The sequence below is a fragment of the Raphanus sativus genome, chromosome 1, assembly GCF_000801105.2.
Source record: "Raphanus sativus cultivar WK10039 chromosome 1, ASM80110v3, whole genome shotgun sequence".
NCBI classification, from domain to species: Eukaryota; Viridiplantae; Streptophyta; class Magnoliopsida; order Brassicales; family Brassicaceae; genus Raphanus; species Raphanus sativus.
The window spans coordinates 2,286,095-2,302,394 of record NC_079511.1 but is presented as its reverse complement, the minus strand read 5'-3'; the positions used below and the strand labels follow the sequence as shown (position 1 = coordinate 2,302,394).

At 40.2% G+C, this 16,300-nt stretch overlaps 5 protein-coding genes across 5 annotated transcripts in view; 2 read left to right on the top strand and 3 right to left on the bottom strand.

Moving 5' to 3' along the window:
• LOC130495232 (uncharacterized) overlaps positions 1–3,330 on the bottom strand; it is a 3,724-nt gene extending 394 nt beyond the window's left edge. The window contains exon 1 of the mRNA XM_056986638.1: positions 37–3,330. Within this exon, the coding sequence (XP_056842618.1) occupies positions 37–3,330 (3,294 nt within the window). The remainder of the gene's footprint in view (positions 1–36) is intronic.
• A 2,643-nt stretch (positions 3,331–5,973) lies between these two features.
• Positions 5,974–6,807, top strand: LOC108836842 (glycine-rich protein 23-like). The gene has a single exon (XM_018609947.2). The coding sequence runs from the start codon at positions 6,033–6,035 to the stop codon at positions 6,597–6,599; it is 567 nt and encodes a 188-aa protein (XP_018465449.1). The 5' UTR covers positions 5,974–6,032; the 3' UTR covers positions 6,600–6,807.
• Positions 6,808–6,890: 83 nt separating this feature from the next.
• LOC108836841 (probable E3 ubiquitin-protein ligase RHG1A) lies at positions 6,891–10,257 on the bottom strand. Its single transcript, XM_057004004.1, has 9 exons — positions 10,152–10,257; positions 9,059–9,874; positions 8,488–8,956; positions 8,294–8,395; positions 7,915–8,112; positions 7,745–7,833; positions 7,572–7,671; positions 7,368–7,466; positions 6,891–7,269 (listed from the first exon to the last, which is right to left on the bottom strand). The coding sequence occupies exons 2-9, from the start codon at positions 9,871–9,873 to the stop codon at positions 7,207–7,209; spliced, it is 1,935 nt and encodes a 644-aa protein (XP_056859984.1). The 5' UTR covers position 9,874; positions 10,152–10,257; the 3' UTR covers positions 6,891–7,206.
• A 650-nt stretch (positions 10,258–10,907) lies between these two features.
• LOC108861416 (uncharacterized) lies at positions 10,908–13,573 on the top strand. Its single transcript, XM_018635279.2, has 2 exons — positions 10,908–12,916; positions 12,994–13,573. Exons 1-2 carry the CDS (start codon positions 11,333–11,335, stop codon positions 13,369–13,371), a joined length of 1,962 nt encoding a protein of 653 aa, XP_018490781.1. The 5' UTR covers positions 10,908–11,332; the 3' UTR covers positions 13,372–13,573.
• Positions 13,574–13,811: 238 nt separating this feature from the next.
• LOC108861445 (uncharacterized) lies at positions 13,812–14,911 on the bottom strand. Its single transcript, XM_018635311.2, has 2 exons — positions 14,267–14,911; positions 13,812–14,003 (listed from the first exon to the last, which is right to left on the bottom strand). Exon 1 carries the CDS (start codon positions 14,499–14,501, stop codon positions 14,322–14,324), a length of 180 nt encoding a protein of 59 aa, XP_018490813.1. The 5' UTR covers positions 14,502–14,911; the 3' UTR covers positions 13,812–14,003; positions 14,267–14,321.
• Positions 14,912–16,300: the final 1,389 nt, after the last annotated feature.

Here is a 16,300-nt window from a genome sequence, read left to right as displayed (position 1 = left end):
CAATCTCCTTTTTGACCATAAACGTCCATCACTCACAGTATATTTCTTAGACTGCAACTCCCCATTTTGCAATTTCCGAGTCAACTGTTGAATGCCCTCATCATCATGAATCTCTTTGTACAAGTCTTCCCACTGTAATGCTGTTGGTACTGTCAACGTAAGAAGCATTGTAGCCATGGACATCGATCTTGAAAGCCCATCAGCGACCTTGTTCTCAGGACCCGGCTTGTAGAATATCTCAAAGTCAAACCCCAAGATCTTCGTTAACCACCTCTGATATTCCAAGTTAACTTCTTTCTGCTCTAATAGAAATTTCAAACTCCTCTGATCCGTATGTACATGAAACTTCCTTCCCAGCAGATAATGCTTCCATTTACGAATTGCCATCACAATAGCCATGAGTTCTCGTTCATACGCAGGCTTCAACTGTTCCCTTGCTGTTAACGCATGACTAAAGAAAGCAATAGGCCTTTTGTTTTGCATTAATACAGCACCTAAACCAAACCCTGATGCGTCAGATTCGATTACAAACACCTCTTGAAAGTTCGGTAATGCCAGTACTGGAGCGTTAACCATAGCTTGCTTCAACTTCTCTAACGCTTCTTGTGCTTCGGATGACCACTGAAACTGATCTTTCTTTAATAATGTTGTTAAAGGACGAGCCATACTACCATAGTCTCTCACAAACTTCCTGTAATACCCAGTCAATCCCAAGAATCCTCGTAACTGCTTGATAGTCTTAGGAATTGGCCACGAAGTCATAGCCGCTGTCTTAGCTGAATCAGTAGCCACTCCTTTAGCTGAAATAATGTGTCCCAAATATTCCACAGCTTCCACTCCGAAGGTACATTTCTTTTGATTTGCAAACAAGCTCTGTTCTCTTAACACCTGAAGGACCAAACGGACATGTTCTTCATGACTTTCTTGATCTTTGCTGTAGATCAAAATGTCATCAAAAAATACTAAGACAAATCTCCTCAGGAACGGCTTGAAGACTTGATTCATCAAAGCTTGAAATGTTGCTGGAGCATTAGTAAGACCAAAGGGCATAACCAAGAATTCATAATGTCCTTCAACTGTTCGAAAAGCCGTTTTTTCGATATCCGACTCCACCATTCGTATCTGGTGATACCCTGACCTCAAATCCAACTTAGTAAACACTTGAGCTCCAAACAACTCGTCCAAAAGCTGATCAATAACTGGTATTGGATATTTATCCAATACAGTTGCTCTGTTCAATCCTCTATAATCCACACAGAACCGTAGTGAGCCATCTTTCTTTTTAACCAGTAGGACTGGGCTCGAAAAAGGGCTTGTGCTTGGTCTGATAATCCCACTTTTGAGCATCTCGCTAACCATCTCCTCCATTGCGATCTTGCTAGCATGAGGATATCTATAAGGACGAACAGAGACAGAAGATATTCCTGGTTTAAGAATAATGGCGTGTTCTTTTCCTCTGAATGGAGGTAAAGATGTAGGCACTGCAAACACGTCTTGATATTCTTGGAGTATCTTCGAGAGTTGATTACGAACTTCCGGAAACGGTGATGTTACAGTAGAGCTAGCAAGTAGCACTTCCCTTCCTGCCTTGCCAACTGTACTGACTGGTTTCAGTGACTTGAGTGAGAGTTTGGTGTTATGCAAGGACTTATCGCCAAGCAAAGTAACCAACCTCCCTTCATAGGTGAACGAAAGGACCTGCTCCTTCCAATCCACTTCGCAAACACCTAATGTTTCAAGCCACTGAACGCCGAGTATCACATCCACGTTCCCCAGTTCAAGAGAGATGAAGTCACTTATGAAGTTGGTTTGATGTAATTGGAATGGAACTGCTTGGCAAACTCCCAATGCATTCACAGTCACTCCATTACCCAACAACACGTTCAAGCTACTGTCAGCAGAAACTTTCAGTTGTAGCTTGTTCACAACTTCAGGTGAAATGAAGTTATGAGATGCTCCGCTATCGAGCATGACTATCACCTCTTTGTTTTGTATTAAACCCCTCATCTTTGTCGTTCGTGGGGATTCCATACCAAGGTACGAATTAAGTGACAACGTATAAAGTGTCTGTGGGTTCGTATCTTGGGGTTGATCATCAATCTCGTCACGTAGATCAACCACTTCGAGCTCAAGGCCGTTAATAATTGTCAAGACGCGAAATTCTTTTTGAGGACAAACGTCTCGATGAGCTGGTGACCAAGGTGCCTTACACTTGAAACAGATTTTGTCTTTCCTCATACGATCCAACTCTGCATCTGAGTGTTGTAACCTTGGTCTCACGTAGTTGCGGTTCTGAGGTACGTTCTCCTTATTTTGAGTTGCTTCTAACTTGATTGGTTCAGTACGTTGCTTGTTGTTGTAAGAACCCGTTCGATTACTTGACGTCTGTCTTTGATAGCCTCCCCGCCCTTCACTAGCGGCCGAGCTGATCACGCTACAGAACGTCGTCTTCTGCATCTTCAACACCGCTAGTTTATGTTGAGTCAATGTGACTGGTTCCTTCAAACGTATTACTTCCTTCATATCCGGTTTCAAACCATTGAAGAACACTCTTATCAAGTTCTTTTCATCAACTCCTGTAACTTGATTTCTCAATGCTTCAAATTCACTTACATACTCTGCAATATCCCCTTCTTGTTGAATACGGAACAATCTTGCTGCAGGATCGTTATCAATAGGACCGCTGAACCTATCCAATAATCGTTCTGTGAACTGTGCCCAATTAACAAACGGATCATTGATGATCTCTCCGTTGAACCACTGCAACACAGATCCTTCTAAACTCAGTGAGACCAGATGAAGCTTCTCCTCCTCATTGAAGTTACCAAACCTGAAAAATCTCTCAGCACGAGAAATCCAATCGAAAGGCATCTCACCAGAGAACACAGGCATTTCAATTTTTCGCAACATCTTATCTCTATTGGCAAGAGTTCCATCAATTCCCCGATAACCTAACTGTTGTGGAGATCTTCCCGATTCAGAATTAGTAATCGGTACCTGAATATTAGGAAGTTCCGATGACGATGCGAGCTCTTTCCCCGGACGTTGACTGAATATCGCCGAGTTTTCCATCCGAGTCAGTGCGTCTGTAATACTGTTCATCTTATCCTCCATCGACTCGAATCTTGCTTTCGATTCACTCGACAATGTCTCCATCTTCGATTCAATCGAATCGAGCCTCCTCGTCGTCGTACGATCACTCTGACCGAGTCGTTCGCATTTCTGATTCGCAAGCTCCACTTCAGCTTGAAGCTGAGTCAAATCCATCGCCGGAGTTACCGCCATGGCCGTCACCTTATCCCGATCTCCTCCGTGACGCGTTTCCACCATCTCTACGCTTCGCGGTTGTTTCGATCGAGTTTCGCCGCACCAATGATAGGTTCAAGATATCTCTTAACTTGTAAATTCCCAAACTCTTTATTGAATATGTAGTAAGTGTTTACAGCTTTGTTGTTCAACAATGGATCACTCTCATCACGAGTTCACCATTATCGATAGTCTCATAGCGACTAGAAACAGAGGACTCATATCGTCTCTCTACAACAACATACAAAGCATGACCAACAAACTCTAACGACTTCTCTATTTAACTCTCAGCTGAAAGCTGTAACTGACAATACTCCTTCTCAACCCGAGGGTCTCTACTCTTCTCCTTTATTCAAAGCCTCTCTTTTATTCCGAAGGTTACTCGTTTGAAGTGTTTCCCTCGCTAACATCCACTTCCTTCTCACTTCCCCTCTTGTTTCTTCGATAATAAGCCTTTCGGAACCTATCAGCATGAAGAATTTATGAACAACATGATATCCGGTGAGCTTTGTGAATTGATTGGAGATGTGCATAAATCAATGTCGGTGAATATAGATTTAATGAGTCGGACAGAAGTTGAGAGGTTACGACAAGTCTTACGTCTATGGATTTGTGAAATGTTGGTACTCGAGATCATATTTAAGGTATGTGTTTTTGTATGCTTTGATTTCAAAGTTAAACGTCTTAATTTTGCTTTTTTAACAAGCTATGATTCACGAAACGTTGCTTGGTTATGTTGTGCTAGGATAACAACAAGAATGGTCCCAACGAGTCTTGGGAGAAGGAGAAGAAGTTGTGGGAAGAGGATAATGACAACAATAATGTTGTTGCGTTCCCCGATGCTAAATTCCGCGTGAAAGCTCTGTGGATGCCTAACTTCAGCGGTTCTGAGGAAGAGTTTGCCTTTGCGTCCTGTTTGATCAAGCATGGGACGGTGGTAGATAAGGTGATGATAAAGACGTCGGTGTTTACCGCAAGTAAGAAGTTGGAGGTAGAAGCTGCAGTGGATAAGCTAAGAGCGCTTCAAACAGAAGAAGACCAACTAAAGATCAAATGTTACTGATGAAATTTAATTTGTTTCAAATCTTATACAAGATTCCTGTGCAAGTTTTAGACTCTCACAATCTTCAGGATATCATCTATACTATTAAAGTAGAAGCACATTTGGATTTTTACTCTGTTTATCCCTATTAAAGAGGCTTTCTTTTGTATTCATTAATGACATTTTGGACATTTTGCATTGGTTTCTTTTTTAATTGTTTTTGGTTTGTCATTAACCACCGGTTTCCTAATTCAATTTTGGTATGTGATTATTCTGTGTTTGATACTGCATCATTTTAATATTTTTCCAACCGGACATGTTTGAAACTGTATCGTTTTTTCTCAAACTATTTAATGGTTTGGTTTTAAACCGTTTTTTCCTAAATATAATCCCAACTATCTAACAAAAATTATTTATAAAAAATAAAAATTGTTTATTGGTTCAACCAGTGGTTCAACCGCAGGTCTCAATCGAATTTCAAAACACCGATCAAAACTATAAAACTGTTATATTGATTTATATTTAAAATATCTAATTCAAAATTAAAAACCTAAAAATACATGTATAATATAGTTTTACCGAACATAAATCTGGATATAAAATACATATATGAAACAGATTATATAAATACGTATACAAGACGGATTATATAAATGTGATTATATAAAATTTTCACCAAACATAAACCCGCGCTTTGAAAGCGCGGGTCAAAATCTAGTTAACTTTTAAATGAAGCAATACATCCAAGACTGTTTCTTCTGCATTTTTGAACTGTTGAGTGGATTTAGAAATTACTTCAACATCAGCCATCTCTTTGTATGTAGCTAAATAAGCTTCGTTCCAAAATGTTAGTCTATGTCTTTTCTTTTGATTAAATCACTTTAGTGTACATATACAATAGCTCTCTATATACAAAGCTCTGTTTGTTTACCACAAGACCCATTTGCTTTCGGTCTTTAAATCGCAAATATGTTTCTTTGTTACGGTCTTCTTCTGTCTGGAGATTGATTTTCCATTCTTAAAAATAAAAGAGTTTACTGCCACTAACACCATGTGAAAATTCGTAAATTTGAAAATAAGTTCACGAGACATACTAACATATCAAACCAAATCGGTACGTTTTTCTCAACTATTAATTTTCTAAATAACCGGTATTTGATTTGGTTCTTAAACCACTGAAAATATGATGAACACAATTCAATGAACAGCTTGTGTATAATAATTGGTGTCATAGGTTCCCAACTCTTCAACTATATTTACATCATATTGTTCTCTTTCGGTTGGATGAGATCAATAGGGTTGTTGGGTAGGCAATGTATACATCAATAACTTGTCCAAAAAGGTAAAAAGAAAAAACTTGTCCAGTGACAGATGAAATATCATTTATTTGTTTGTCACACAAAAGCTTTTTTACAGGTTGAACCGGCACGATTCTGGTTTACTCTTTTATCGGTTTCTTGTCCATTGCCTTGCCATTACCAAAGTAAAAACCAATTGATCCGGTTTATTTATGCTACGTACACTATATACTATGCACAGCTGATAATAACTGCTATCACGTTCTCCCTCTAAGCGTCTCTAATCTCTATATATACTACTCCTGCGACATGCAATCTCCTAAAACACATAGTCTCTCTTTCAATAGTTCTCTAACTATAAACAATTCAAGTAGTTTCCGACAATTATGGGTTTAATCTCTGGTAAAGCGTGTCTGTTTGTTTTGGTACTTGCTTTGGTCACAGATTTTACTGTGGGGAAAGCAGAGTTTGGTGATGAAAAGCCCTTATTTCCCCACCCTCGTCCACTCCTCCACAAAGGTGGTATCCATAAGAAGGGCTTTAAGAAAGATTTCGGCGGTTTTGGCGGTGGTGGTATAAGTGGTGGAGGTGGCTTTGGAGCAGGAGGTGGCAGCGGTTGGATTGGAGGCGGAATTGGTGGCTTTAATGGACAAATAGGCGGTGGTTTTGGTAAGGGTGGCGGAGCTGGAGCCGGAGGAGGAGGATTTGGCGGCGGTGGAGGATTTGGTGTTGGTAACGGTGGAGGAGCTGGAGCTGGTGGTGGTACCGGTGGAGGGGCTGGAGTTGGAGGAGGAGTTGGTGGTGCTACCGGTGGAGGAACTGGAGCTGGAGTTGGCGATACAGGTGTTGGTGGTGGTGATGGTGTGGGAGCTGGCAGTGGTGCTGGTGCCTTGGGAGGAGCCAGCGGTGGAACTGGTGGAGGAGTAGGCGGAGGCGCCGGTGGAGGTCACTAAGGCTTTGTCATGTGCACTGACGAGGATCTATAAATCCCATGCAAATATATATATATATGTTTTTATTTTCATCTATGAATAACTAATTTAGTAAGTTAAATATGATATGATGAAGGATATGTACGTCGTTTCTCTTTAATTTTCCTTTTTCAAATGATTGTACCTTGCTAATTATAGTAAACAAGGTGAATAATAACATGCGTTCACAGGTTTAAAGTGTTTTTGATTTTAAGTTGAATAATGAAGATTGGGAAGAAGAAAGAGCCGGTTGACCCAAAAAAAAAAGGGAAGAAGAAAGAGCCGTAGTATAAGTTTAAACAAAGATTAATCTTTAATTAATAGGATGATAATCAACAGCTTAATCTACAGAACAGCTCTCAGCTAAAGGAGTATTAAACACAGTAAACCAATTCACTTTATCGGGTGTAAAACCCCTGTTTCATGAGTGTTTCAAACTCGAGACGGAGACGATCAATGTTTGCTTTTATCAGCAACATGATTCCAGAGAGAGAGAGAGAGAGAGGATGATCCCTAGAATCAAATCACCCGCTCGAACAGGTACAATGGTAATTTTCTAAACAACATCCGGTGTGCCTGCAAAACTTGTTCAAGTGACGGAGGATTTACAAACCGGGCATGCTTTACTCCGTCCTAGCCATGGATCAATGCACTGCATAACAACAACACACAGACACTATCGTATTAAAACAATGGTTGATTCTTTACATTTGTGGGTTTTTGATTTTGAATCAGTAGAGAGATCCTTACATCTTTATGGAATTTGTGAAAACAAGGAAGATGACGAATAGTGTCTCCAATCGTCGGTGTTTCCAGACAGATAACACAGGTTTCTTGAAAATTATCTGTCTGCAAAACACACACACACACACAACACCAAGAAAAAAGAGAAAGGTTTAATAACAATATGTCGATGCGAACAGAATGGATTTTACAAGTGAACGTTGGCTTAACCTGAACTATGGACTCTGGCAAGTTGTTAATGCGACTAGTAGAAGCACCACCATGCTGATGGTTGTTTTCATCAAGAGCTAGAAGCAACTCGTAATCATCTCTGCATCGAAAATATGTTAAAGTTCCAATTATTGAAGATCATATGTTAAATGACAGAGAAACTAATAACATACTCAGTAAAGTCACGATCCATGTGAAGAAGATTACTGTTGTTGAAGCTGTGTCCAAAGACATTCTCCAGATTCTCCAGAAAATCTATTCTCTGTTACATTTTAGAGAAAAAAAAGAACTTAGCTTCACGCGACATATATGGGACTTAAACAGAGTTAATAACAGTGAATACCGAATCTAAGCCCATGCCACTTGGAAAATTGAAATTCATAGCACCGTGTAGCTGTGGAGGGCCTAATAGTCGAGATCTAACCCGTGGTGGTGCTCTATAAGTAGCACGACGAGTATGTGGATGATTCATTCGCCTCCTAGAAGAATGTTGTTGCGGTCGTTCTTCCACGCGACTACTCCCACCTGGATCTGCCGCAACCTGTAAATTATAATTTATTATTAGTATCAGCAAACGGTTTCTAGATGATCCTAAACCCATATTCATTTCAAATGCAAGTTGAAGAAATAATAAATCCATGTTTAACAATGATAAGTCTCGCATCTGAAACACCAGTTGAAGAAAACATTGATACAGGACTATTTAGAGTTTTGCGACTTACGGTATTAGTAGAGTTTCTGGTGCTACGAGTAGAAGCGCGACTAGAAGAAGGACGGAGAGAGTTCTCCTCTTGTTCCATCAACCTGGCTATGGTTTCGTCCATCTGTTACAACGTACGAAGGTCAAATAAGACTATTATGAAACCTTTATAAAAGGATTGAACACATATAAACGATATCCAGAATAAAAAAGTACCTGCTCGGTTCTCAATGTGGATTCTGCGTACATCTGTTCTTGCAGTTCACGAGCCATCAGCGCATCTGCTTCTATCTGTCTTGCTTTCACGTCATCAGATTCATCGTTTTCAACACGTCTAGGAGCCCGGGAGAACCTTGCCTCAGGAGATGAATCTTCGATTTCCAACACTTGTCTGCCTTGTCTTTGATAGTTATGTGTCCTCGAGCTGCTAGATGGTTCGTTAGAAGTTCCAATAACAGAAACCTCTGGCTCAAACCTCGAAGGAGTAAGTCCATTTTTCCGCCGCCGTTGTGGTCTACCTTCTCTGTCAACTGCACCACTTTCCAGCACATCAAGTCCTGAAACGAAACTACTAGCACCACGAGTGTCACTCTCATCCCTCCTCCTATCCCTTTCATGGTTGATATTTAAACTCCGGCTGCGCGTACTAACCCATCCCTCCAAGGCAGCATCTCTACTAGCCACCCTAATAACATAGATACACAACATTAGCAGCAGAAGAAATAAACTTATCTGCTTTGGATCCACTCAAAGCATCTAATGAAAGATAACGTTTTAGGAACATTACCTGCTTGGGGGAATCTCTGGTCTTTTTCCTCTAGCTCTTCCGCGAACATGATTATTATCAGAAACAATCTCCCTAATGTCAATGGAAGATGCAGCAGCTTCAAGAGCTAGTTCCTGTTCAACACTAACTGTATCCCTGGAGTTATTGGTGACATCAACAACACCTTGTCTAGCTCTAGCTGCTATTCCATGTGGAGATATGCAGCCGTTTCTAACCAGTCTTCTAGTGCTTCTAACGGGTTTCCTCTCACTGGAAAGGTTAATCGTTTCTCTATTGGAAACAGAGCCACAGTCCACTACTATTCCTTTACCCTTATTAGGAGAAGAATAACCATCATTCCTTGTGCGTGATTCTCTTACATCTTCATTAGTAAACAGAGCATGTCCGTTACGCTGATCTCTCTCAACCCGAGCAGGGGGAGGAGGATCAACGCAGATGGATTTCCCTTTATCCTTCTCAACCGACGTTCTCCTGAACAGCGCGTTGCTTCCGGAAGCACGAGAGCGATGATGTCCGTTCTCAGTTTGCGTATCGGAAGCTGCTTCAACAACGGCTCTCCTAAACAGAGCGTTGCTTCCAGAAGGATGACGAGAGCGATGATGTTGTCCGTTGTTGTTCTCAGGAGCTTCGGAGGCTGGTGGTCTGGTGGCTCTGCCGTTGTTGGGGTAATGACGAGAGCGATGTCCGTTGTTCTCGTGAGCTTCTGGAGAACGATGTCTTTTGTTAGCCTCTCTGCTTACGGAAGCACGACGCACTACAGGTCTGTCTGGTGTGTCAGGTATGCTGATCACCATGTCAATGTCACTGTTCTCCATCCTGAAAAACAGTTAAAATTGAAGCAATGCTCGAGAGTATAAGATCACATAATCAACAACAAAGGATAACTGTTTTCAAGCGAATTAGAGTTTAAAAAGAACAATTTCACATGGATTCAAGATTGTTATGATCGAAACTGGCGAATTTAGATTGATGGAAACAGCAAACTTCGAAGAGAATTTCGGATACACTGAAACGAAATCCCTCTTCATCTCCAGAAACAATTGTCATATGAGCAAACACAGAAAGAGAGAGAGAGAGAGAGAGAGGAGATTACCCGATTGAATACGATTCAGAAGAGCGAGAGGAAACCCTAATTTTCCGATGCCAAGCAAAAGGAAGATTAATCTATCCACTGCAACATTCGACCTCACATAATTCCGGGTCGGGTGTCGGGTTATGGATCTCAGATTAACGATGTTGGGCTGAGACAATTTAAATGGGCCAGGGAGAATGATACTAGCAAGTGGCCGAGATGAGAGCACTAGACCCATTTATAGGCCCACAATTTATTCAAAACCCATTTATAGGCCCACAATTTATTCAAAACTAATTATATTAAGGAATGAAGTTATACATGAGAGACCACATTTAAAGTTTTTTCTCATACTTACCTTTAATTTTACGTTTAAACTCATAACACGTTTCCCTTTTAAACGATAAGATAAATTTTTCTTAGTCAATCCTTTTTCCTAATTAATCGGCTATATTTTCCACAAGAATTGTATAAATTATTCATCACATAACTTTGACAAGTACTATATGACAATGTATGTACTTCTTTGAGAATAGTTTAATGGCAAAACTAAGGAAAATAAACATAGTACAATAATCATTTTATTGGGATAATCAACTCACCAATTGCCTCAAAAACAATTATTTTTGGCGGTTTCTTGATGAATTATTCGAGGAAATATCCACTATATGTTTGGTATCAAGCATATTAAAAATAATAATAATTCACCAAACTTATTAATTACAAATTGTTTCGTTTCGCTTTTCAGTAATTTTAGTTGTTTTGTAATTAATTTTGTTTGTCCTAAAATCCGATTTTAACGGTTACCATATCTAAACAGTCTTCCCAGATTCCGTGTAAGCTTCCCGACCGGACTTTGAACCTTCCCACATTGGAGACAGCCCAAACGGTTCCTCTGCCTCCTCCTCTCTCTCTAATTTATATTCTTTTCTTCTTTACCTTAGATCTCTTCTTTCCACGAAGCTATCTTCTCGGGTAGGTTTTTATTTCCCGATCTGGGTCGGATCTGATTCCTCCGGAAGCAACGAATCTCTTCGAGAGGGAAAAGTCGAGAATCATCTTCTCCCTTCTACTTATAAGTTTAGCTCTCTCATTAGCTTCAATCGTCTTTGATCTCTGGTTGGTGTTGATTGAAAAAAGTTCTCGACTTTAAGACAGGGTTTATAGATGTTATCTTAAAAGATTGAGTCTTTAGTTCAGACATGGCGAGCATGATTGATATTACCAATTATGGTCACAGCCCCGTCCACCGAGCTGTCGTCACTAGAGACTACGCCGCGCTCAAGAAACTACTCTCCTCTCTCCCCAAGATGCGCGACCCTTCAGAGGTCAGAAACGAAGCAGCTTCAGTAGCCGAAGAGACGAAAGCCGACTCCATCGCGTCCGTTATCGACAGACGCGATGTAATTAACCGAGACACTGCTCTCCACTTAGCAGTAAAGCTCGGAGACGAGACCTCCGCGGAGATGCTGATGGCATCGGGAGCTGACTGGAGCCTTCAGAACGAGCAAGGGTGGAGCGCGTTGCAGGAAGCTATCTGCGGTAGAGAGGAGAGGATCGCGATGATTATCGTTAGGCATTATCAGCCTCTTGCGTGGGCTAAATGGTGCAGGAGGTTGCCTAGGCTTGTGGCTACTATGCATAGGATGAGAGACTTTTACATGGAGATCACTTTCCATTTCGAGAGCTCGGTGATTCCTTTTATATCAAGAGTGGCGCCGTCCGATACTTACAAGATCTGGAAGAGAGGTGCTAACTTGAGAGCGGATATGACGTTGGCTGGATTCGATGGGTTCAGGATACAGAGGTCTGATCAGACTATACTCTTCCTCGGAGACGGGTCTGAAGACGGTAAGGTTCCTTCTGGCTCTCTCCTTATGATATCTCATAAAGATAAAGAGATTATGAATGCGTTGGACGGTGCTGGCGCTCCTGCTTCGGAGGATGAGGTTCGTCAGGAAGTGGCTGCGATGTCGAAAACGAGCATATTTAGGCCCGGGATCGACGTGACGCAAGCGGTTCTGTTTCCGCAGCTGACGTGGAGGCGTCAGGAGAGGAGTGAGATGGTTGGGGGGTGGAAGGCTAAGGTTTACGATATGCATAATGTGGTTGTTAGTATTAAGTCGAGGAGAGTTCCCGGTGCGATGACCGATGAGGAGCTTTTCTCGAATAAGGATCAAGAGAACGAGACTACAGAGAGCGAGGATCTTGGAGATGTGTTGACGGAAGATGAGAGGAGGCAGCTGGAGTTAGCTCTCAAGGTGGATTCACCAGAAGGAGGAGGAGGAGGAGGGTCTTGTAACACTCCTCGTGTGGACAGGGACATTCCTATAATGGATGGGAACGGGTGCTGCAAACAGGAGAAGAAAGGATGGTTTGGTGGGTGGAGGAAACGGGAGGAAGGTCACAGCAAACGAAGTAGTGTTCCTCCGAGAAGTTCGCTTTGTGTTGATGAGAAAGTAAGTGATCTTCTTGAAGACGATGGGAGACAGATAAAACCTGGAATACACTCAACAGCTAATACACTCACGAGAGATGCGTCAAAAGCTTCAACATCAGAAGGAAGCGGGAGTAGTAGTAAGAGAAAGGATGGTAGTAGTAGCAGTAGCAGAGAGAACGAGTACAAGAAAGGACTAAGACCGGTTCTTTGGCTTTCCGAGAGATTCCCATTACAGACAAAGGAGCTTCTTCCACTGCTTGATATCCTTGCAAACAAAGTCAAAGCGATACGGCGTTTGAGGGAGCTTATGACCACTAAACTACCATCCGGAACATTCCCTGTCAAGGTCTGTTTTAAACATTCAATCATCATTTATCATTATTAGTCTAAACTCGTTTCATTAAGATTCTTTGTACTGTGCAGGTGGCTATTCCGGTGATCCCTACGATTAGAGTACTTGTTACGTTTACGAAGTTTGAAGAGCTAGAAGCTATGGAAGATGAGTTTGTAACGCCACCATCAAGCCCTACTTCCAACGTCAAGAACAGTCCTAGAGAGGAAACACAAGGGTCATCATCAGGCTCATCGTCCTCATGGTTTCAATGGATCAAAACACCTAGCCAACGTCCGTCAACAGGGTCTAGTTCTGGAGGGTTTAGTAGTAGTGGTAAAGCTGAAAACGATCAAGACCCGTTTGCAATTCCAAGGGGGTACAACTGGATCACATCTGAAGAGAAGAAAAAGAAGATACAAGAGAAGAATAAAGCTAAGAAGAGCAAGTCATCATCTCAGAACAGCTGAAGAAAACCACAAGTATGAAAGGGATCTTTCCTTGTCTCTCTCTCTCTCTGAAAGCATAAGAAGATATTGAAATAGGAAAGTCTAGCAGATTTATATACCAAAAACCAGGAAAAAAAATAACAAATTTAATTAAATATATATAGTGGGAGGAATGATGTGAGTTAACGTTGTTGTGGGCTTAATGTATGCTTATGATTCTTTCTTTTGTCTTTTGGTTTAAATCGTTGGAGATGATTATTATATATGTATCACATCATCTTGAAATAAGCTGAAGTTGTTTGGTATGAGATCAAGTTGATGGGAGATTCAAACATTGTTTCGTAACTTTGCATTTTTAATTTTTTTTTTCTTTCTCGAGTCTCTCTTTCGGCTTTTGTTTATGACTCCCATTAGAGTGGTGTCATCGCAACAGTATCTGAAGTATCTTGACTCCCTTGTGCTGTTCTCAATGGTGAATTTTCGACAAGCTCTAATAGATTCAACTCATTTCAGACACAGTACTAATAGTCTAGTAATAACAGAAAAAAAAAAGAAGCAAAACTCAAAAGGATAATAATAATATTCATTGGATTATACAGACACCACAATATTTTCTTTTAGACTTTCCTGCATGCTCTCCGTCCTCAGATGCGCTGCATATCAATTCCACAAACGCATATTAGTGTCCTTGTACCGGTTTAAGGTAAACTGGTAACAAACTGTTTCTTGAAGAACCGAAGTTAACCGGTCTAGTGCCAAAATCAACTACATAATCCATTAGAACCTTTTTTACAGAGCGATTTAGCCTTATAACAGTTCTCTTCTATAGTATAGAGAATGATAACCTTATGTTAAACAAAACCAACGACTAAAAAGTAATCAAGAAGTGTGTGTATGTGTGTGTACAGGTTGTTACCTGAGCTCAAACTCTTGAACATGAGCAATATCTTTGCCATGAGCATCAGGCCAGCTTACTTTCCTCTGTTCCAACCCTTTCTCAACCTCCGTTTTGACCTTGAGGTTGCTTTTGAGATGGCAAGGCTCGCTGGATACGGCGGTGCAGCTTCTTCCTCCTCCGTGTCTCTTTGACGGCTGGTTTTTTGGCAACCGTCTTCTTCCTCCTTCTCCTCCTCCTCGGAAGCCAAGACCATCTTCCACTTTCGTGTTCTGTTTACTAATAATGTCGCCAGAAGAACAAGTAGTCTTTGACGGTACGTAACAAGACCGGACCAGAGCCGAACACTTTTCTCTTGTTAAAGTCGCCAGGTGGTCCAAATCAATGATCCGTTTCAGATTGAGACTTGAGCACAAACTAAACAAAGAGCCCTTTTAACTATGATCAAAAGGACAAATAAACTTGTGTGAGTTTCGTTTGTTTGATTAGGGTTTTAAGATGAGAATGAAGAGAGATTGTAATAAGAAGAAAGATATGAGAAAGAAAGAAAGCAAAAGAGTGTAATTAGTGTTGATGGTGAATGCTTGTGGGTTTAGGCAATGATGCATTTTTGGCATATGGGAGGCTTTTGTGGGGTTTCTTTGTTTCCTTTTTTCAAGTTAAAAGAAAAATTGAGCTCCTATCAGATCTATAAACACAGAGAAAGCTGGTCCAGTTGAGCGTTCTCTATTAATATATAAAACAGCACTAATTCGAATCATTTACTTTGACACTACATCTAAACAAAATGTGATTAGCTAGTTACAACCAATTGGTTTTCGTATAGAAACCTTTATATCTTGACAGCAACGTTAGCTCACTACCGGCATGTTGCTTGAGTGTCTCTTTAAGAGATACTTTAGAGTAATTCACTCACGTAGAATACTGAACCATGTATTATCTATGAAGTAATCGTATGCATTATATGAGTAAAACTATGCATTAGTCTAACGGCTAGATAATATATATCACACAAATGATTAATGATTGGTTTATTTAAAATTAAAGGAATGATTGAAACTATCACTAACAAATGCGCAAGCTGCATCAACATTTCAACTTCTAGCTGTACGCCAAAAAACTATTTTGATTTCCATTTTCTGTAATGTACACTCGTGACTCGTATGTGTCATCGTCTACGTAGTATACTAAATATAGTATGTGTCTACAAAAATATACAACATATTCACATACACTGCATACTATATTAAGTATGTATTATATAAGCAAATGAAAAGATGAAGGTATGTTTGCGTTTAATGGGCCATAATTGGTAATAATAACGCCTAGCACAAAGAACGTCGAGGCGTGGCTTTAGAATGAATCATCATTATGATGTTCCCATGATAGCTTATTTATCATTGATTCTTTTCACATCATTTGATATCAATGGAATCACACGGTATAAAATGATAATTAGCTAAATAAAAGTAGAGGGGCAAAACTGAATAGTTTGTAAACTACGGGACCTGTCAAATAAAAGCCAAGTCGTCAGGGGGAGAAAGTAAACGCGCGACACGTACGGCCACCTGACTGACACGTAGGTCCTTCTCGATTCGAAAGATGCACAGCACATATTAAAATATATTCGTGAACCGCGACCTTAAAAGTTTAAATAAAAATGAGATAAAACGATATTTTTTCTTCTTTTCGTTAATGCAGACGAACGTTAGTGATTTGAAGGAAAAAAGGGTAGGTGTTAGCTAGGATTATACATATTATGGAGTAAAGAAAATTATGGAATATGGTTTTCTCTAAATTTTTTATTAAAATTTCGACAATTTCCATTAGAATTTTCAGATTATAGAAAACAGTCGGCAAAACATTTAATTCATTATGTATAAAACAAAGTCTGTGTATCGTATTAAATAGGAAAAATTCCTTAAAAATACACAGATTGAATTTCTTTTACTGAAAAAATACACGAAATTTTTTGGCTTTCCAAAAAATACACAAACTAATTTTGATTGTCCATAAAATACACGAATTTTTGAATTTTGAAGGTTTCACATCTCG

Excerpts from the sequence above, each read along its gene's own strand:
- LOC108836842 (XM_018609947.2), top strand. The coding sequence starts at position 6,033 with ATGGGTTTAATCTCTGGTAAAGCGTGTCTGTTTGTTTTGGTACTTGCT.
- LOC108836841 (XM_057004004.1), bottom strand. The coding sequence starts at position 9,873 with ATGGAGAACAGTGACATTGACATGGTGATCAGCATACCTGACACACCA. Across the intron at positions 8,957-9,058 it reads CCAGAGATTCCCCCAAGCAG|GGTGGCTAGTAGAGATGCTG; the intron begins GTAATGTTCCTA and ends CTATGTTATTAG. Across the intron at positions 7,467-7,571 it reads TGCCAGAGTCCATAGTTCAG|ACAGATAATTTTCAAGAAAC; the intron begins GTTAAGCCAACG and ends TGTGTTTTGCAG.
- LOC108861416 (XM_018635279.2), top strand. The coding sequence starts at position 11,333 with ATGGCGAGCATGATTGATATTACCAATTATGGTCACAGCCCCGTCCAC. Across the intron at positions 12,917-12,993 it reads CCGGAACATTCCCTGTCAAG|GTGGCTATTCCGGTGATCCC; the intron begins GTCTGTTTTAAA and ends TGTACTGTGCAG.
- LOC108861445 (XM_018635311.2), bottom strand. The coding sequence starts at position 14,501 with ATGGTCTTGGCTTCCGAGGAGGAGGAGAAGGAGGAAGAAGACGGTTGC.